Consider the following 22720-nt stretch of genomic DNA (forward strand, 5'->3'; position numbering starts at 1 on the left):
TTGAAATTGGCTAAGTATTTGGAAATATATTTCACGGCCTTATAAATAGTCAAATGTTTAAAATTAGTTATATCTAAGTACGCACAAAAAATTTCCAACATTTTTACTTCTTTAATTAAGATATATAAGAACAAAATATAGGCTGGATATATATATGTGATTCATAAGCTTTCCTTGTATAGTATATGAGAAATCTCGTACTGGTAGTTTATATTCTTATACGATATTTGACAGTATCGTCCTCTAATATAAATGATGACCAAAGAATGAAGAAGAATAATACATTTTTTAATATTCTAAGAATTTTACTATTCATAAGGAATAGCTTTTCATTTTCATTTTTTTTATTTCTTTTATTGAGAAATATAGAACAAATTTGTTCGTTACTAAATATGATAAGAAATTATTATTCTTTAGCATTTCTATAATTTTATTCTTTTTCATTCTTTTCGTATCTATTCTTAATGTTCTTTTGATAGTTACCAGTTAGACCCAATCTCTTAGTGTCATAGTTACACCATGGTAATATGTTCTATAAAGCTTTTTAGATCCAGTTTTTGTTCTCTTTAAAATTTTATTCACATATGATAGCGAGAGAGAAGAGCTGTTGAGGGTTGTCTCACGCACCATCCACTGTCGTTATATGGCGAATGGATTGGGTCCACTGACGTCTGTAGTTAGCATATTTTTTTTCTTTCTAAAAATTAATTTACGTATTCAAAAAGAGAATAATAAATTGTTCTGTATAGGAGTGTCTACAGTCGGCAGCCAATGTTTTTTTTTTAAATAGTTTCATTCAAATGCGTAACAAACAAACAATTTTTTTCAGCAAACAATATTTTATTTATATAATATATATAGTTTTTAGCATCCTATGTACCGTATAAAATATCATACATAAAATAAAAATTACACCAAACTAACCAAGCCAAGATTGATTTAATCTGTTTGCTAGCTATGGAGTTCGGTGAGAGTTTTATTTATTTATTTGTTACTACCCTAGCACTCGTTTCACTTGTCACTATCACCTCCTCTCATCTATTACCTCACATAAATTTCTCTGTTTTTAATTGTCTATTAAAAATTAACAACAATTAATCTAAAATCAGAAATATCCCGTTTTTAGGGCTTTATTCAGATAAGAAATCAGTGGAAGTCAAAAAAGAATTTAATGTTTCGAGTTTCTTCTCTCTAGATTCATTTTTTTTTCTCTCTCTCTCTCTCTCTCTCTCTCACCATCACACATAACACAGAAGAATCCATGGCTGCTTCTTCATCCTCTAATGCTTCCTTCTTTGGAGTTCGAGAAGAAGATCAAACTCACCTTCTTCCTCCGAATCCCTCCGCGGCCGTCGCTCCTCCTCCTCACCACCAGCCACCGCAGTCTCAGCAACCTCTTGAAGCTCCACCGCAGAAAAAGAAGAGAAATCAACCAAGAACTCCAAGTAAGTTAATTATCACTCCTTAATTGAATCTTATCATCTTAATCTTATAAATCATGTGATAAAATTTTAAATCATTCATTGGTGCTTTTTCACTAGCTGAATCTAGAAATAATAAAATTAGCAAAACCCTAGTTCTTGATTTTCCAGAATTGAGAATTTCATTAACCATATCATGCAATAAAAAATTCCTTAACTAATCAATATTTTTTGCCTCGATTTATTCTTCTGCTCTTTATTAGATTCCGATGCAGAAGTGATCGCTTTATCTCCAAAGACACTAATGGCTACAAATAGATTCATATGCGAAGTATGCAACAAAGGTTTTCAGAGAGAACAGAATCTACAACTTCATCGAAGAGGACACAATCTCCCATGGAAACTTAAGCAGAAGTCGACCAAAGAGGTGAAGAGGAAAGTGTATCTTTGTCCGGAGCCCACGTGCGTCCACCATGATCCGTCACGTGCTCTCGGAGACCTCACCGGAATCAAGAAACATTATTACCGTAAACACGGTGAAAAGAAGTGGAAATGCGAGAAATGTTCTAAGCGTTACGCTGTTCAATCGGATTGGAAAGCTCACTCCAAGACTTGTGGTACCAAAGAATATCGTTGCGACTGTGGTACACTCTTCTCCCGGTAATTATTCGAAAATATTTTGAACAATTTAAATTATAATTAATCATATATAGCTCAATGATATGTGTGTGAATATGTGTCTTGAGTCATTCTTCATGGATTAGGGTTTATTCTTAGGTTCACTTTCTGTTTCGCCTCGAAGTCTTCGATGCTCTTATCGCTTTCTTTCATGCAGTAAATGCAACTTTAATTTATTTTTTCTTTTTGTATATAAAGATATTAAAAAATCAAAATTGATAGATGAACACGTGAATGTATGTGTGCATATAACCATATCTATGTATGACACTGAAACTACCATATTTCTTTTTTTTTTTTTTGAACAAAAAACTGCCATATTTCATTAGATACTTTCTAGCAGAAACTCAAAACCAAAGAGGACCAATTTCAAATTTTTGTTCTCTTATTGTTTTTCTATATATCTTGCCTCGTAAACACCGCCCTATTTTCTGTCAGAGAAATAAAATTGATTTTTCTCAGGATTTTTTTCCTTAGATTTAATTACGTACTTATACTACGGGCAGTTCACGTGCTGCTAAACAATATAATAGAGAGTTTGTCATTACAGAGTTTCCCTTTTCTGTTTCGTTTGTACTCTGCACCATAACCACACAAGCCACATAATTTTCTTTTGAACTGAACCACATGACTATTTTCGATTTATTATAATTACAATATACATTTTGCATAAAAACAAAATGACGCTAATATTTGATAGAAGTGGCAACTAATAATACACTACAAACAATTTCGATTTTGAATTTTGTTTTGGTTCTTGGTTGGATTTTGATGTGTGTGTGACGTAGAGTTCTATAAATGGTATGAAGCCAAGGAAATAAAAGTATGCTGGTATACGTGCACGCACACACACATCAAAATATATAAATGCATTTATGTCTAATATAATCCTGATCAGTGAATATATGCTGAAGTTGCATTTATTGAACTTCTAGGATCTTGAATTAAAACAGATTCAGATATTCATTTGTCAATCATTCTCTCTACATACTAATTTCGTGAAACATAACTTTTTCCACCTACCTTAACCTTTGTAATTCTCTGTATACGCATATATTATTTAAATACACATTAATGCATACATACACATGGAGTTATAGTTAGCAATGACAAGCATATCTTATGCATATAAAATATCTTTTCAGAATTAATAATGATTATTTTAATTAGTTATTGCATATACCGGTAGATTTATTCTTGGTCTCACCCCTAGAGTGAACCTCTAGGTTCACCAATCAATATGATTGTGTTATTTCATATTCGATATTTTTAAAAAAAAAATATTGTCAAGTTATATTATGTTTTTAAAATAAAAAAGTGAAAAATAAATAAAAGAATTATTTTTAACGTCGTCAGCAAAACACTAAATCATAAACCCTAAATCCTAATCCTTAAACCCTAAATCCTAAACCTTTGGATAAATCCTAAATCCTTGGATAAATCCTAAACCATTGGATAAATCCTAAACTCATAATCAAAAACACTAAAACACTCAAGGGTTTAGGGTTTAGGGTTCAGTGCTTAGTGTTTGATTTAGAGTTTAGGATTTATCTAAGGGTTTAGGGTTTACCCAAAAATTTAGGGTTTACGATTTAGGGTTTAGGGTTTAGTGTTTTGCTGACGACGTTAAAAATATTTTTTTAAATTTTTTTGTAACTACTATTATTTTTTATTTATTTTTTTCCCTTCTATTTTAAAAACATAATATAACTTGACAATATTTTATTTTATTTTTTTAAAGATATCGAATATAAATAATAAAATCCAATTAGTTGTTGAACATAGAGATTCACCTGAACCCAAGAATAACTCATACTGATATATATATACAATATAGTTGTTCGTAAGCAAAGTTATATAGACATACATCATCAAACTTGAAGTGTGACACAACATTGTACTCCTATTTATGTATATGCATCTATTAGGGAATCCTATTGTGATTAGGATTACCTATAGATAATGATAGACCTATATTGTTAGAGATAACTACAAGAAGATATAGGATATTGTGGTCGGTCATTCTCGTGTATATATATTGTTGTAAAGAGTTTCAATGAATACAAGTTAATAGTTTATCATTCAATCTCTACTTTACATGGTATCAGAGCAATAACTATCCTGAAACCTAGTTTTTCATTAGCAAGTCAAGTTTGATGGCTGGTGAAGTCGATTCTTCTGCTAGTAAAAGCAGTGCTCAAGTTGAGCATGTTGAGCAAAGTAATATGGGCTCAGTGAGCTCAACTCCGTACTCGTTGTTTGCGTCGGACAACCCTGGAGCATTAATAACTTCGGTGGTGTTTAACGGAGACAATTATAATGAGTGGTCTACAGAGTTAACCAATGCCTTGAGAGCCAAGAGAAAGTTAGGGTTTCTCGATGGAACAATACCTAAACCTTCCATTGATGATCCGAAATTTGATCTCTGGTCTTCGGTTAATTCTATGATTGTCGGCTGGATACGGTCTTCTATTGAAGCGAAGGTTCGGTCAACAGTCACTTTTATATCAGATTCTCACAAACTTTGGGAGAATTTGAAGAAACGTTTCTCAGTGGGGAACAAAGTCCGAGTTCATCATCTGAAAGAACAACTGGCGTCTTGCAAACAAGGTGGTCAATCAGTGATGGAGTACTATGGACGTCTAGCAAAGATGTGGGAGGAGCTAGACATGTATAAGCCTCTTCCAGCTTGCAGTTGCAGTGCTTCTACAGAGTATGAAAAGGAAAGAGATGAAGAAAAAGTTCATCAGTTTGTCATGGGACTTGACGAATCTCGGTTTGGAGGAGTTTGTCAAGGGATCATATCCAGTGATTCTTTAGTTGATCTTGGAGAAGCTTATTCCAAAGTCATTAGAGAAGAACAGCGTCTGGCTTCATTCAAAGAAAGAGAGACTCAACAAGGTGCAGTCGGTTTTGTCGCAAAGAAAGATCAAGTTGATCCAACTATGCGTCGATCTTCTCAGTGTTCTCATTGTGGTCGCAAAGGACATGAGAAATCCAATTGTTGGCAACTCGTTGGTTTCCCGGACTGGTGGGAAGAACGATCAAGCAAGCAAGAGAACAGGAGTTCTCAGAGTAACAGAGGACGTGGTTCCTCGAGTTCTGATAGAGGGAAAAGCAATGGACCAAAGGCACACAACGCTCATGCAACCTCATCAAATGAATCAAGTTTTCCAGTGTTCACAGAAGAGCAACTGAAAGCTCTTACACAGATGATCAATGAGAGAACTAAGTCATCTTCCGATAAGTTGTCCGGTAAGCTCTATGGAGATTTGATACTAGATACTGGAGCATCTCATCATATGACCGGAGAGCTCTCGTTTCTTAAAAATATCTCCAGTATAGCTCCATGTCCAGTGGGTTTCGCAGATGGAAACAAAGCGTTTGCGACTCATATTGGCGTGTTGTATCTTTCTGAAAACATCACATTATCTAATGTGTTGTTTGTACCGAATCTCAACTGCTCACTCATCTCAGTGTCCAAACTCTTACGACAAACAAATTGTCTAGCATTACTGACAGATACAATTTGTGTTTTATAGGATCGTTTCTCACGGACGCTGATTGGAGCAGGTGAAGAGAGAGATGGGGTTTATTACTTTAAGGATGTCATGGCAGCTAGAGTTCATGTTGCTGAGAAGTCTGTTAAAGAAGTTGATCAGTTTCGTTGGCACCAGAGGCTAGGGCATCCAGCGTTTTCAGTTTTGAGTTTATTACCTTTGTCATTTTCTACTAATAAGTCGTTGACTCAGAGTCCTTGTGACACATGTTTTCGAGCCAAACAGACAAGAGAAGTGTTTTATCAAAGTTTGAATAAAACTAAAGAGTGTTTTGAGATGATTCATTGTGACGTATGGGGTCCTTATAGAGTTCAATCTTCCAGTGGAGCTCGTTATTTTTTAACAATTGTAGATGATTTCTCAAGAACAGTTTGGACGTACTTACTACTTGAAAAATCAGAAGTTCAGACAGTGCTTCAAAATTTTTGTGCAATGGCGATGAGACAGTTTAATAAGGAAGTCAAGACAGTTCGCAGTGATAACGGAACAGAGTTTATGTGTCTTGCTCGCCACTTCCGTGAGAAAGGAATTATTCATCAAACGTCATGTGTTGCAACTCCTCAACAAAATGGTCGCGTTGAGAGGAAGCACAGGCATATTCTCAATGTGGCAAGATCGTTACTCTTTGAAGGAAACATGCCTATTCAGTTTTGGGGAGAAGCAATCTTGACAGCTTCGCATCTCATCAATAGAACTCCATCGAAGGTGCTTAATAACACCTCTCCTTATGAGTTATTATATGGAAAGAAACCATCTTATGAACATCTTAGAGTATTTGGAAGTTTGTGTTTTGTGCACGCCAAGTCGCGAGACAAGGATAAATTTGGATCAAGGAGCAGAAGATGTGTGTTTGTGGGTTATCCGTTCAACCAAAAAGGATGGAAAGTATTTGATCTAGAAACAGAGGAATTTCTCATATCACGAGATGTTATATTCAAAGAAACAGAATTTCCCTACTCTTCTCAGTCACCGGTCCCGGCAAACAGTCAGTTGACTACACAAGTTCAGATTGATGATGACTGGGAAATAACAAATCTGTCTCCTACTGAAGACAGGGGGAGTTCAGACCCAGTAAGTACTACACCGTTACCAGCTCCTGACCAAACACCGATCTCACAAACAGACGAAATAATTAACTTGCAGGAGAAGGCACCAACGTCTTCTACTCAACCAAACCCGGAAAGTTCAATTCAGAAACCTACAGTTTTAGTTTCAAATCCTACTGAGTCATCAAGTGACAGTGTGGTAGCTGTGAATGAAACATCTGGTCGTGGTCAAAGAGAAAGAGTACCGTCAGTTAAGCTCAAAGACTACATCACATACAATGCGATTCGTCTGGAAGACCCCTCTCTCTCATCTCCCTGTTCTGCATCTTCGTCATCGTGTAACGGTTCTGGTAAGACTCCTTACCCTCTAAATAATTATGTGTCTGATCTAAAGTTCTCTGTTTCCCACCAAGCCTTCCTAGCAGCTGTCACTGCTGGAGTAGAGCCTCGAAATTATTCAGAGGCCATCAAAGAAAAGGTATGGAGGGATTCTATGAAAAGAGAAGTGGTAGCCCATGAGGAACTTGGCACGTGGGATTTGGCAACTTTACCTCCTGGAAAACGTGCTATTGCATCAAAATGGGTACACAGAATCAAATACAATGCAGACGGCACCATTGAAAGACATAAGTCTCGTCTAGTTGGATGTGGAAACAGACAGATTGCAGGTGATGATTATGGTGAAACATTTGCTCCGGTTGTCAAAATGGCGACAGTTCGAAGTTTGTTAAGTCTTGTTGCAGCAAAGGGTTGGGAAGCTCATCAAATGGATGTTCACAACGCTTTCTTACATGGTGATCTAGAAGAGGAAGTTTATATGCGCTTACCACCTGGTTTTACTCATGAGGATCCACGCAAAGTTTGTAGGCTTCGTAAAGCTATTTATGGTTTGAAGCAAGCGCCTCGTTGCTGGTTTGCAAAGTTATCCAAGGCGCTAATTGAGTTTGGCTTTGTACAGTCATATTCAGATTATTCTTTATTCACATATACTAAAGGAATGAAAGAAGTTCGAGTTCTAGTATATGTTGATGATTTGGTCCTAGCAAGTAATGATCTCGGGTTACTAGAGAAGTTCAAGACCTATTTAGGTGATTGTTTTCGTATGAAGGACCTAGGCAAGTTAAAATACTTCTTGGGGATTGAGGTGGCAAGATCAGATGAAGGAATCTTCCTCTCTCAAAGAAAATATGCGTTGGACATTATTGCGGATTGTGGCTTACTTGGAGCTAAACCTGTGTCTATTCCGGTTGAGCAGAATCATCACTTGGCAGCAGACAAAGGACCGATGTTCTCCGACCCAAAGAAGTATAGACGCCTAGTAGGACGTCTTGTGTATTTATCAATAACGCGTCCTGAACTCTGTTATGCAATTCACCTATTATCTCAGTTTATGAAGGCACCGCATGTGGTGCATTGGGAAGCTGCTCTTCGTGTGGTTCGGTTTCTCAAAGGCTGTCCTGGACAAGGGATACTTTTACGTTCAGATAGCAATCTCGAACTCTCAGTATATGTCGACGCAGACTGGAGTACATGTCCACTCACGCGACGTTCCTTAAGTTCTTATGTTGTGCTTCTTGGAGGGAATCCTATTTCGTGGAAAACTAAGAAGCAGAAAACGGTTTCAGACTCTTCTGCTGAAGCAGAATATCGTGCAATGGCCGCAGCCACGAAAGAGATGAAATGGATCGTTCCTTTGATGAAAGAGCTTGGTGTTCAAGTTGACAAACCAGTTCCTTTCTTCTGTGATAGTAAAGCAGCGATTCATATAGCCGCTAACCCTGTTTTTCATGAGCGTACCAAACATATTGAAAGAGACTGTCACAGGGTGCGCGATGCCATTAAAGATCGTCTTATCTCTACTACATACGTCCGCAGCAAGGATCAGATTGCTGACATTTTAACCAAAGCTTTGGGGCGTTCTCAGTTTGAGTTTCTATCGTCCAAGTTGGGCATTCAAGATCTTCATGCTCCAACTTGAGGGGGAGTATTAGGGAATCCTATTGTGATTAGGATTACCTATAGATAATGATAGACCTATATTGTTAGAGATAACTACAAGAAGATATAGGATATTGTGGTCGGTCATTCTCGTGTATATATATTGTTGTAAAGAGTTTCAATGAATACAAGTTAATAGTTTATCATTCAATCTCTACTTTACAGCATCAATGCATGTGAGTGTGTAAGCTGTTATAAATTTACGTATATGTAATAGTAATAGATTCGTATAATATAATAGAGTAGTAGACTGACTTTCTAGCCATCCATCGACTTTTCAAGATCCCATAATTACACGCGGATATATTTGTAGCTACGTGACATGATGAGTCTCTCTCTCTCTACTTATAAATATTTTTTTCTTTCATTTTCCCCAAAATATGTCTTTTTATTTTATCGCTTAATTTATCTGACGATCCAATAGATTCCATTATGAATGAAATGATTAATATTATCTTTTTGTTTTGAGTCACAGGCGAGATAGTTTCATTACACATAGAGCCTTCTGTGACGCGTTGGCTCAAGAGAGTGCGAGACACCCAACTTCTTTGACTTCTTTACCAAGTCATCACTTCCCGTACGGACAAAACACCAACTCCAACAACAACAGTTCAAGCATGATGCTTGGTTTGTCCCACACGGGGCCCCCACAGAATCTTGATCATCACTCTGGCGACGTTCTCCGACTTGGAAGCGGCGAAGGAGTAGGTGAAGGAGCCGCCTCACGCTCTTCATCTGATCTCATTGCTGCAAATTCTTCAGGTTACTTCATGCAAGACCAAAACCATAGCTTTCATGATCAACAACAAGGATTTTTGGCTGCAAGCAATAACATCAAGCCATCACCAATGAATTTTCAACAGAGTCTGATGCAGTTCTCGCATGATAGCCATAACTCTCCTTCCTCCAATCTCTTCAATCTCAGTTTCCTCTCTGGAAACAACGGAGTTGCTTCTGCTACAAGCAACCATAATGCTGCTGCTGTTTCTTCCGGTAATCTTATGATCTCGAACCATTTTGATGGCGAAAATGCTATTGGAGGCGGAGGAGGAGGGGAAGGAAGCACGGGTCTCTTTCCTAACAATATGATTAACTCGACGGACAGAACAAGCTCAGGAGCAGTGCCTTCACTCTTTAGCTCATCAATGCAAAATCCCATATCAACACCTCAAATGTCAGCCACTGCTCTTCTTCAAAAAGCTGCTCAAATGGGTTCAACCTCAAGCAACAACAACAACAACAACAACAACAACGGAAGCAGCAACAATAATAATAACAATGCCTCATCCATTCTAAGAAACTTTGGGAGTGGAATGTACGGAGAAAACGAGAGTAATCTCTACGATTTGATGAACTCTTTCTCTAACCCCGATCCAACGGGAAACAACTCTAATGGAGTAAATTCTCCGTTTGGTTCGTACAGAGGAGTGAACAAGGGATTAAACGCTGATAAACAAAGCTTGACTAGAGACTTTCTTGGAGTTGGACAGATCGTAAGAAGCATGAGTGGAAGCGGAGGGGTTCAACAACAGCAACAACAACATGGGAATAGTAGAGAAAGAGTTGGCTCTTCGTCGGATTCTGTCGATAGAAACAGCAACACTTTTAATCCTGGTGGTGGTCCGGCAACTTCACCACCGTATGGAATCCATCATGCTAGTTTCTAGCTAAGAGAATTTTTTTAAAAAGGTTTCTATTCATCGACATAGATGCTATCTTTTTCAGGTACGCATGTCGTCATCAAAATCGGCAATTATAGTTTTGTTGCAAGTCTCTTGATACTTAAGTTTATCAGCAAAAAATAGTTGCAATTTATCTAAACTCAGCTCCTTTTTCTCTCTTGTAAAAGATTTTGCGTTTATAGTTTGTAAAAATGGATTCATGACTCTTAAAAATAATTGCAGATGAGTTTATGCCTTTATGGTTTGAGAATGTATAATTTTATTGTTTTGTTTTAAATGGTTCGTAGAGTTCTTCATATGTGATATATATATTTTTGGCTTATGAAATGTTATATACAAACATTATTATTGTTTCTCATGGCTTGTAGTTTCAGATAAATGAGTAATTTGTTTATTTTGAACTCAATTTCGAGTCTTTGTTCTCTCTATATATATGTATTAGTGTCACATCTAAAACGAACACTATACTAACGAGTTTAAGCTATAACGAGTTTATTTGTTTTATTTATTTATTTTTGTTAAAAAGCAGTTTTGGTATTTGTTTTTGGCTGTACTATTTATCGTCTTATCATTGCATGGTGCAGTCAATGAGTTGGAGGGTGCAAGCAGCTTTTGCTACGTTTCTTTGTCTTTTTGTTTTTATTTTCTTATATTTGCCGTTTTATTCTTTTATTTCTTTTCATTTGTCATCCTCACTAGCTGGCAATGTCACGAGTGTTTGTCCTGTGATCCCCCTTTCTAAATATTTCGATACATGTATACATACATGTCACATGTGCATATAACATATAAATATAAATATGCATTTGTATAATTTTGTACGTAATATGCTCCTACCATATCCTAAGGCTTGTCCCGATCATATTTGAATTTTCCGATCATATATGAATTTGACGGTCTAAAAATGTTTCAAAATTCACAGTCTACATTACTGATGCTGATTTTTCCGGTTAATAATAGCATCAATATGAAACTAGTTCTAATGCAAATATAGTTTGCACCGTTTTGATTTCGCTTGGAAGCATGTTTTCAAAAATATATCATTATTTTTTTAACAAAACTAATAACTTAAAAAAAAAATTTGAATCTGGATTATGATTTCGTTTCTTAATGATCTTAACAATTAAATTTATTTTAGCCAAATCCGAAACACATTTAATATCCAATAGGTTGGGTGATTGGGTATGTTTGGGGAGAGAAGAGGGGATATTTTACAGAAATTTCAGTGCATCTTTAGCCTTTTTTTTTTGTTGATTTAAATTTTGTGTGTGTGAACATAAAATACATTACTGAAGACCACATCTGTAATTTTTGGAACAATTAATGATATTAATAATTGTTTTATAATGTCATTGTCGTAATAATTAATTTATTTGAAGAATATATATCAATAAAATTATAATCCCCTATATATTATTTGAGAAGCATTGCAACATTTTTTTATAGCCACGTCTCATCACTAGAATGATTTTTAGAATCTTTAGAGAAATAGGTTGGTCCATCTAAATATATAATAAACTTTTAATTAAACCACAATAAATACATTATTAATGTGCTTCATTATTTCCTTAAATAAGATTACGGAATTGCCTAATGTGGTTAAAATATATAAGACAATTAATGATTTTGAATAATAAAGATTTGATAAAAATAAGTGTGTACTATAATTATATTTGTTTAATTTTAAGCTATTAAAATAAATTAAAAAATCATAGTAACCATATAATAAAAATTAAAAAGATTATTTATATATTATATTTTGAATTTTAAAAACGAGTATAAATTACTAAAACTGTTAAAAGTTTCACATTCAAATTTTGTAATCTATGATTTAAAACTTTTGTTATGACATGATACAAATAATTAAAAAATAATATAAGTTGAAAGTCTCATTTAATAAGTATCAAAAATAAAAGATATATAAATATATGTACCATTTTAAATTAAACTATATGCCATATAAAAATACATAAATATCTTAATTTTGAAATTTACTTTGAATATTTTTTGATTAAAAAATTGAAAAAATATTGACAACTTAATTTTAAAAATATTATAAATTACTTAAACCATTAATCCCACAGTGAAAATTTGTCATCACTAATTTAGATTTTTTGCTATAACAGATACAAATGATAAAATAAATATGAGAAAAAACATCATCTAATAAATATTAATATTAAAATATATATACTATATATATATGTTACTACTATCATTTAAATTTAATTATATGTCATATCAAATAGAAAAAATATTTTTTCGATTTATAAAATTTCTTTATATGTTCGCACCAATTTAATTATATAAGTAGTAGATAATGATTTTTTAATTATTCAATATATATTTATTATTTCATAATATGTTATAAACATATAATATATAAAATAATTTTTATATATAATGTTCATTCCGCGCAAGGCGCGGATCTTAACCTAGTAAGGAGTATAATGCAGGACGACATACAGACAAGTGATGCTACTAAGGAGGCCCATCGACATGCAAACAGAAGGAGAGATGGTATCGTTGTCTCACCAAAAACAGACAGCTCTTCTTCTTTTTTTTTTTGTTGTAAACGTATTTCTTTGACGAAAGATATAACATTTTCATGGTGTTATAAACCTTTCTGTTTGAGAGGGTCTTTTTTACCTTTTTTTGCGGTTCTCTTAGACTAAGTTTGCTTTGTTTAGCAAGATTAGATGAAGTACTAGGGTTTGATTTCATCAAATCTGATTGTATCACTTTGTGTCATTACTCTGCTAATGAAAATTCACATTCTTATAAAAAAAGATAACATTTTCATGGTGTAATGGTTAATCATCCATATGAAGAGAATTCCTTTTTATAAAATAATATATCTTAATTCATCATATCCAAAACGAATACACTCAAAGAAACTGTAAATTTTAACCATTGTCTGTAAAATAAATTGTTTATGATCGGATATTGGCCACCAGAATAAATTGCATATTACGAATTTTTATGTCTGCAACATGTAGCTAGCAGTCGAACTTTGAAGTTTGAACCAAGCTGCCAGTTTAAATTTTTTCGTTTACTTTTAAAATTTATACTGACCTGACCACTAAAGAGCAAAAAATCTTCGTTTTCAAGTTGTCTGGGGCAGGACCTCGAAAATCTTAATTAAAAATTACGAAACAAAAAGCATATGAACGATAATATAAAAACCGAAAACGTTTAAAAAATCATAAAGAAATAGACAAATTCATGGAGTCGAGATCTGATCTCTTTCTTTAACTTAACAAATAGCATGTAATGTGTGACGGTTTTATGCGATTTTTGAATCTAGGATACAATCGTGATGAAACTGTTTCACAACATCCTAAACAGAATCTACGAACTAACTCCTACGATATACTTTCGAAACACTTACTTTAAAGAGGAAAAAAATCTGAATTATCTTTTCTAGTGAGAGAAAGCTTCTTTTGTGTAGTGAGAGATGAATGTGTGTGTTATGAGATAATTGAATTTGTGAAGTGCTTATAGGGTATTTATACTGAATAAAAGCTTGGTCACCAAGTTAGCTTAACTTGGCTAGCAAGTTGGCTAAACTTGGAAACCAAATTGGCTAACTTGGCCACCAAGTTTCTCTTTTTTTTTTAGTTTTGAAGCCAATTTGTTTTTATTAAACACACAAAACATTTATTCATCCCATTGAACTTGCAAAATGAGTCCAATAAATTGTCATAACCATTCACATTTTAAACCAAAATTTTACCTAGTCCACTGGACTTATAAAATTCTATTCACACTTCCAATTAATTACTCAGTCCATTGTGCTTATAATTAATTGGTCCAACAATCCTCCGCATGAATAGAAGTTACTCTAAACACTTGAAGACTCAATAGACTCGACAGATTATGACTGACTCTACAACTGGACCTAACACTAGACTAGACAGACAAACTTTTCGAGAGTATAAGCGAGAAGCTAAATGTATATGATGTAGTAGTCTTTTCCAGCTTTATACTACTCATTGTTAGTATATGCCGTATTTACTTTTCAGGTGGTGGACATGATGTCTTGAACCCCCCGAAAGTTTATGTAAACCGAGTCAACAGATATAACACAGCTGCATTTTCATGTAAAGTTAAGTTCTCTATTGTGTTCATTTGGCCGTGAACTTGCCTGGTTGGTCATGAGTAAACTTGGAGAGTATAGCCTGAACTTCATTCTCCTAGAAACATCCTCATTTCACACTCACTAGGTGATTGCACTGTACACATGTCATATACACATAAAGTAGCCTGTTATACTTTATGTACATGTAAATGAAGGCCATGGTCTTATCGCATTTTCCATGGTCTTATCGCATTAAAATCCAATGCTTAACCTTATCCTTACATGAGCACTGTTATCATCTTGGGATATGGGTAGGTTTTGGTGCTTTTATCGGATTTTGTTTGCTGTAGTTGTTCCTTTGAACCAACTTCTTAGGATCTCCAGTCATGTTGGTAGGGTTTCCATCAAACATCCCTTATATATTAAAGGAGAAGCATTGTAATAAATGCATTCACACTATAATAGACACGTGGCAACCTCACAATGATTTGATAATAAATATGCTAACGCGTTCAGACTATATTTATAAATATGTTCACACTATATACTTTATATTTTTAATATAAAACTCATATGCAATAAAACTTTGGATTTTTCGTTTCGAATCAAAACAAATAACGAATCAAAATCTAAAAAATATATATATATATATATATTATTTTTATTGTTTACGGATAAAGTCAGGCAGAATATTTTTAAATTTTGATTCGATTCGTTATCCGTTTTGATTTGAACAAAAAAATATGGATATCTATAACTCTACGAAGCAAATCAGTTACTAAAATACAATTAAAAAAACAAATCACAAATTCCAATATTTTTAGGAACGGATATCAAATTTGATATGTTATATGCATATATATACATATATGTACAGAATTATATATATATATTTATGTTATATATATTATAGTTTATATAAGTTTACAATATTTTATGAATTAAATTTATTATAATAGGTATTAAAGTTTTAAAAGTTAAATTATATTTTATTTTGTAATAAAATGTTATTATTAAATTTTTCAATTATTTTATAAATTTTATTTTAGTTACAGATCAAATAGGATATTCTTTAAAATTCTAAATCATTTGGGTTATCAGAGTCACCGACTATCCAGGTGGCTAAAGATTGAATCGACTTGAATGCCTCCAAATACCCAGATATTCGATCTGTGCCCGCTTCTATTTACGGATACAATTGATTTTTCTTTATATGAAAAAAATTCACTAATGTCAAGGCCTTTTTAATTTTAATTAATTTTAATTTTATCTTTCATGTATTATTTAGAACATAAATGTCATTTAATATTAATTAACAATATCTTTATATATTTGTCATTTATTCTTATATATTTTTACATACATATACATATGCACCTTGATGTGAGCACCTTATAAGTATTTACCACCACTGAAGTATCTATTTTCTTTTTGGAAGTTAAAATATTTTTTTTCTTAATACTTCTTACCGATCAAATTGTAGTAAAATGATTTGCCTTAATAATTTTATTTTCTTTTTCTTGAACTATTATCCGCTTACAACCTATGATATGAAACCATTGGTTCGACATGATGATTATCTAAAATTTATAACATGAAAATAAACAAATAACAGTAATTTTTGGTTTTTACCAAAAAAACTAAAAAATCAAACATTCTAACAGAACAAACCAAAATAAATATTAATTTAAAATAATGGATATATTTTAGGAGATTAAAAACCAAAAAATAAATTAAAATCGAACCGATACCCAGATTAAACAGATTTAATGTGTTTTTATTAAAAATAACAAACCTAATAATCACATCCCGCGCAAGGCGCGGGTTATTACCTAGTCCTTTAATAATAGGCAAGAAACCTATCCCCTTCAATGATTTTAATACTTAATCTCATGTTAAACCATTGGTAGATAATCCATAAGGTTGTCAGCTGACGTTTTGAGATCACAGTTTTTAATAGTTTTATGTCATCTTATATGATGCGACTTACCATTATAGAGAGCATCCAGTACCCGAGCTATAGCTGATTGACAAAGCGTAGAACTGGACTGGTTTCTTTGACATTAGAATATCTTCCAAAAATTACGAAGCCATTCTGCTTCTTCAGCTGCTTTTTCTAAAGCAATGAACTCAGATTCCATGGTGAATATGACCAATAGTGTTTATTTGGAAGATTTCTAAGGTATTGCTGCTTCTCCAAGTGTAAAGACATATCCACTCGTCAATTTCAAGTTCTTAGATTCATATATCCATTTTGAATCACTGTATCCTTCTAAGACTATGGGTTCTTTATTATAGAGTAGCCCATAACTTACAGTGTATCCCAAATAATTTAATACCCTTGTTATAATTTTCCAGTGTGTATGACCTGAATTACTTGTATAACGACTTAATACGTTTACCGTATGCGCTAAATTGGATCATGTAGAATTGGTTAAGTACATTAGACTTCCAATGACCCTTTCATACTCCACTTCGACACTGACTCGCCTACATTTTTAGTTAATTGATGTTGAGTCTCTACTGGCGTTTTTTTTTTTAAAATTTTACTTGAGTAGTTTTAGGCTTATAATTTCTCAAGTATATTTACAACATAATGATCCTGAGATAAATTGTCCTGTCAGGAGTCTTTGTGATTTTAATGCCGAGAATAACATCCGCAAGACCCATGTCTTTCATGTCAAACTGACTATGAAGCATGTTCTTGGTTTGTTGAATGATATCTCTGTTACTACTGATGATGAGCAAACGTACAGACACAACATAATATACCCACTTGTAGTACATTTCAAGTATATACATTATCACATTCATTGATGCTGAATTTATTTACATTATAACATTATCAAAATTTCATTTCATTGTTTCAAAACTTTCTCGAGCCTATACAATGACTTCACAAGTCGACAGACTTTATGTTCTTAACCCTAGATCATAAATTCTTTGGGTTGTTTCATGTATATCTAATCTTCTAAATCACCGTTTAGAAAGGTAGATCTAAATTTTATTTGATGAGTTTCCAAGTCTCTTAATGCTGCAATTGCAATTAATAATCTGACTGAAGTTATTATCTTCCAATGAGAATAGGTATCAAAGAAATATAGACCTTCTTTATGTTTCCTTGCACCACAAGTTTGACCTTGTACTTATCAATTGAGCCATTAAGTTACAACTTGGTTTTGATTTGCCATCTACACCCTAGTGTTTTAAACCCTTGAGGTAACTAAGTTATTTCATAGGTATGGTTCTGTATTATAGAATGCATTTCACTATTGACTGCTTCTTTAAAAGAAGGTGAGTCAGGTGTAGACATGGCTTCAATGTAAGATTTTTGGTTCATTCTCACTGAGAACTAACATTATAAAATCTTCACCATACGACTTTTCCTTACGAGCTCTTTTGCTTCGTCTAGTTTCGTCTTTCATTTCTTCTGCATCGATTACAGAAGAGCCAGAAGTACTTGCCTCATAACTAGAGGTCATCACATCTCTTTCTTTAAGAGTGCGTTTCGGATATTGTTTATTCTTACGTGGAAATGTCAGTTCAAAGAATGATGAATTCCTTGAATCCATGATCGTATTAACATGGATATCTGGTATATCTGATTTATGAACCAGAAACCTATAAGCACTGTTATTGTGTGCATAACTGATGAATCTACAATCCATGGTTTTCGGTTCAATTGGAACCTTTTTAGGAGGTAGTGCTATGACTTTTGCTAAGCACCTCCACATTTTTAGGATTTAGTGGAACTAATTTTGTCGAGCACCCCCACACTTTGAGGCATTTGTACGAATGTACATTACGTTTTCAAAGTACATGGTCTTTTGCCAATGTTTGAATGTGGTAGACAATGCCCCCCCCCCCCCCCCCCCCAAACACACACATTTCCTGAGTTAATTAAGGATCATGCATGATTGCATTCATCCGTTAAGAGTTTAGAACTTTTGTTCTGCAACTTCATTGGATTCTAGTGAATAAAGAGCAATTATTATGAGGAATAATGTTAATTCTCTTAAGAACATGTTTATTCTCATTTAAGCTGCCACATATATGTTCCATTATGTTATGGAACGTTGACACAAAACTACACTTTATATGTTAGTTCTTATCAAATTGGTTTGAGATTTCACATTGTCTCTATGTAAATCAATATTGCTACAACATTAGCCAGCCTTGCTATGATGTGTGTCGGCTTTTTAAAAATTTTCATTGAATTTCTTTTAAGCATGTTTCTTTTTGAATCTAATGTATAGTTTTATATGAAAATTAGGCTTTCCTAGTTCTTTTGCTCAATCACTTTTGCATTATGTTCACACACTGTGAATATCATATGCTTTGTGATTTGCATTTTTGACTTACTTGAAAGTCAAATCATATGTCTCGTAACCTTTACTTGTGAGAGATAGATTTTACTAAAAATTTCCAATTTACCATTAGACCTAGTATATCAAATTTATTGACATACATCTAGTCGTTATCTCATGCATAAAAAATAACAGCTCTTTGATTATTATATATAAACATATGTTCCTTAAAAAAATAATTTGTCATTCAAAATTCTTTGAGCGTGTGTTCTAATCCTTGATTTGTCCATAAGAAAACTAAAAGTTCTATGAAAGTATTGAATTCTCTATACACTTAAATAGTAGTTTTGACTAGGCATAAACAAATCTTCACATGAAGACGATCCAAATAGATGAACATTCTCAATTAGGGTTGTCGTCTCACTGGTCATATGTAAATATTTCATGATTATTTGAGCGTAATATTTAAATTTAGATTTATTCAAAAGAAAAATATTTGAATAGGATCTAAATATAGATTTGATATTCAAAAAATATGGAGGATCTTATCGTCACATTCTCTTTGGGTCAGTTGGATCAAGATGTATCTTATCCGTAAAGGATCCTTTTGGACGGTGAGGGAAAATAGCTTGAGTGACTCTTGGATGTGGAGGAAAATATTGAAGTGTAGAGAAACAGAAAAAATGATTTTATAGAGTGGAGATCAGAAATGGGAGGAAAACCTCCTTTTGGCAAGAGAGGTGGTCAGTGTTGGGATGTCTAAAAGATATTCTGAGTAATGGCGCTCACATAGATATGGGTATTATGCTTGATGCGAATATGGAGGCTTGTAGAAGTCACCGAAGAAGGCATCATCGTATTCCCATTTTTAACAGAGTGGAAATGAAATAGAGAGGTTCAAGAACAATTGGGTGCAAGAGGAGGATGTATCTATGTGGAAAAACGAAAAAAGGATTATAAAAGCAGGTTTTCCACGAGAAGTACTTGGTTGGCAATTCGAGAAAGTCACCAGGAATGCTACTGGCATAAAACCACTTGGTTTAAACACGCTTCACCGAAATTTGCCTTTATATTCTGGCTAGTTATGAATGGGAGATTATCTACTTCTGATCGAATGAGGATTTGGAACCAGAACATAGATGAAACTTGTGTCTTGTGCCAGAGCTCCCCGGAGACGTTGAAGCATTTGTTTTTTGAATGTGCCTACTCTACTCGAATTTGGGAGAGTCTTGCTAAGGGTGTAATGAGTGACCAGTTCTCGGTCGATCTAGAGCAAATTGTTTGGATTACCTCAAATGGTCTGAACCTGAGCAGAATACAGATCTTCACTCTGAGATATATTATGCAGGCCACAGTCTACTCGGTGTGGAGAGAAAGAAACCAACGCAGACATGAAGAAAGGTCATCACCAAGCGAGGTGCTGATAAAAAGGCCAGACAAAACTATGAGAAATAAATTCACTGTCATCAGAAGAAGAGGATATAAGGATATGGAAGGAGGAATGATTGCTTGGTTTGAGTCAAGATTGAATAACTAGGAGAAGTTTCTTTTAAAGTTTTACATAAGGATGCTTTATTGTAAAAATGTATTTTTTCTTTGAATTAAATTGAACATTCAATTCAAAAAAAAAATTTGAAAACAAATCTAATTTTTTGAAAGTATGTAAAAATTATAAAATACAGTTTTTCCCGTTTTTATGATAAATAAATAAAAAATCAAATAAGTTTTGTATATTCAAAACATTAGTAAAAACGTTTTTCAAGTGGAAACTATAAAAAAGTTGATTTACAAAAACGTTTTAAAGTAATTAGTTTAAAATTTAAAAATCAGTTTATTAAAAAAACATCTTATAACACAAAATATCATTCCTAAAATTAATAAATCTTCAAACTACCTTTCAATCCTAAATCTAAATTTAAAATCCCTAAAACTAACTTTAAAGTCTAAACTATTTTTTTTAATTGTATTAATATTTTAAAATAGTTTTTTTTTTGTCATCAAATACAGATTCATATTGACTCTGTGAACCACTCCGGTAGATCTTGATCCATGTGAACGACAAACGACAGTTGCTTCCTGACACTGCGTGCTAGGCTATCCGCTTTTGAATTTTGCGTCCTTGGTACATAGATAATCTCCGAATGTGTGAAAACTTCTTTCAGGGATTTAATATCTTCCAAAAAGCTTACAAATGCTGGTCATTCTTCTGGTTCTTAAACCATCTTCAGCAACTGAGAATAATCCGTTGCAAATGTAACATGAAATTGCCGTAAGTTTTTCATGCATTCCATTGTCCAAATTAGTGCTTCCATCTCTGCATGTAAAGGGGATAGACAAGCTCGAACATTCCTTGCTCCTAACAACCCATTAAAACCTTCTAGAGTACTCAGCCAACCTTGCCCAGAGAAAGCATCATTCTCCTTCCATGAACCATCTGTAAAACACCATCTCCCTGGAATTGATGGGAGAGTCGTAACCTCAACTTGGGACGCTATCCTGGTCTCGGTCAATACATGTGCATCAGCCCAAAGTCTTGACTCTGTTTCTGCCAATTTGAGGGTGTCCATTGGTTCCATGTCCAAATTGCTAAAAACTTTATTGTTTCTTCTTTTCTAAATATACCAAAGAATCCATGCAAATTGATGAGCTTTCATCGGTGGAGAGACTCTCCAGAAGAGATGATCCATATTTGTGAACAAAGAGGTCGTTGGGAACATGGTTGGATTTGATGGTATCTTGGAGATAGCCCAAACCTGAAGTGCTGGAGGACATTCAAAAAACACATGGTTGATCGATTCCTCATCCGCTCCGCAATCGGCACAACATATATCTCCTTGTATTCCTCTCGCTTTCAGATTCTTTTTGACTGCTATACAACCTGTAACCAATTGCCATAGAAAATGTTTTAACTTCGGGAGGCACCGTATTTTCCAGCAGAAAGCTTTCAAAGCATCAACTGTGGATCCAAACAGTAAAGGTGGTCTCTCCTTATCTGGATAAATTCGTTCAAACTGATATCCTGATTTAACTGTATACCTCTCATTGTTTGTGAAATGCCATACATCCCTGTCCAACATGTGGGATTTACTCAGTGGTATAATTTCTATAATTTTCACATCTTGGAGATCCATCAAAGCCCTGAGTGCATGCGAATTCCATCTCCGCGAAGTAGAGTCAATAAGAGAATCCACTGTAAGATATGGGTCAAAAATATGTTGATTTTTATTTTCTGGTCTCGGGCGAGTGGTTGAGAGCCATGGATCATTCTATACATATATAGATGATCCTGATCCCACCCTTTTGATTAGTCCTTTGCTTACCAGAGATCTAGCAGAAACGATACTCCGCCAGCCATATGACGGAAAATAAGAGCGAATCGGTTCCAGGGGTGATGCATTCCTGTAATATCGTCCCTTGAAAACCCGGGAAAATAAAGTATTTGGCTTTTCGATCAGATGCCACAGCTGTTTACCAAGCATTGCTGTATTAAAATCCGTAATATCTTTAAAACCTAGGACCCCATCTTCCTTATCAAGACACACTTTATCCCATGATTTCCAGTGCATACTCCTTGTCCTTCTCCCTGGACTCCACCAAAATTGTGCGACCGCGGTCGTCAGTTTTTTAGTTGTTGCCTTAGGTAGCCGGTAGCAGGACATCACATGATTTGGTAATGCCGTCACCACAGATTTAATAATCACCTACTTTCCTACCTTTGTGAAAAACTTAAAAGTCCATCCATTAACTCTATTATTTAGCCGGTCCTGCACAAAGCTAAAAACTTGTATCTTGGATCCTCCCAAATTTTCTGGAAAGCCTAGATAAGATCCCATACCTCCAAGATTCTGGATTCCCAATATATCTCGTAACTCCTGTCTAGCTGATTCCTCAATATTGTGTCTAATTTGGATAGAGGACTTGTCAAAATTTATAAGCTGACCAGATAC

The 22720-nt window shown here is 34.1% G+C and overlaps 1 protein-coding gene across 1 annotated transcript; it reads left to right on the plus strand.

The window, feature by feature from the left end:
• On the plus strand, window positions 1-10659 carry LOC103854020 (protein indeterminate-domain 5, chloroplastic). Its single transcript, XM_009130927.3, has 3 exons — window positions 1-1445; window positions 1685-2081; window positions 9179-10659. Exons 1-3 carry the CDS (start codon window positions 1262-1264, stop codon window positions 10368-10370), a joined length of 1773 nt encoding a protein of 590 aa, XP_009129175.1. The 5' UTR covers window positions 1-1261; the 3' UTR covers window positions 10371-10659.
• Window positions 10660-22720: the final 12061 nt, after the last annotated feature.

Source organism: Brassica rapa, chromosome A02 (genome assembly GCF_000309985.2).
Source record: "Brassica rapa cultivar Chiifu-401-42 chromosome A02, CAAS_Brap_v3.01, whole genome shotgun sequence".
Classification (NCBI taxonomy): domain Eukaryota; kingdom Viridiplantae; phylum Streptophyta; class Magnoliopsida; order Brassicales; family Brassicaceae; genus Brassica; species Brassica rapa.

Bases quoted from the DNA above. Each gene is read 5' to 3' on its own strand.
- LOC103854020 (XM_009130927.3), top strand. From the start codon at position 1,262: ATGGCTGCTTCTTCATCCTCTAATGCTTCCTTCTTTGGAGTTCGAGAA. The intron at 1,446-1,684 runs GTAAGTTAATTA...GCTCTTTATTAG, and splicing joins AAATCAACCAAGAACTCCAA to ATTCCGATGCAGAAGTGATC. The intron at 2,082-9,178 runs GTAATTATTCGA...TTTGAGTCACAG, and splicing joins TGTGGTACACTCTTCTCCCG to GCGAGATAGTTTCATTACAC.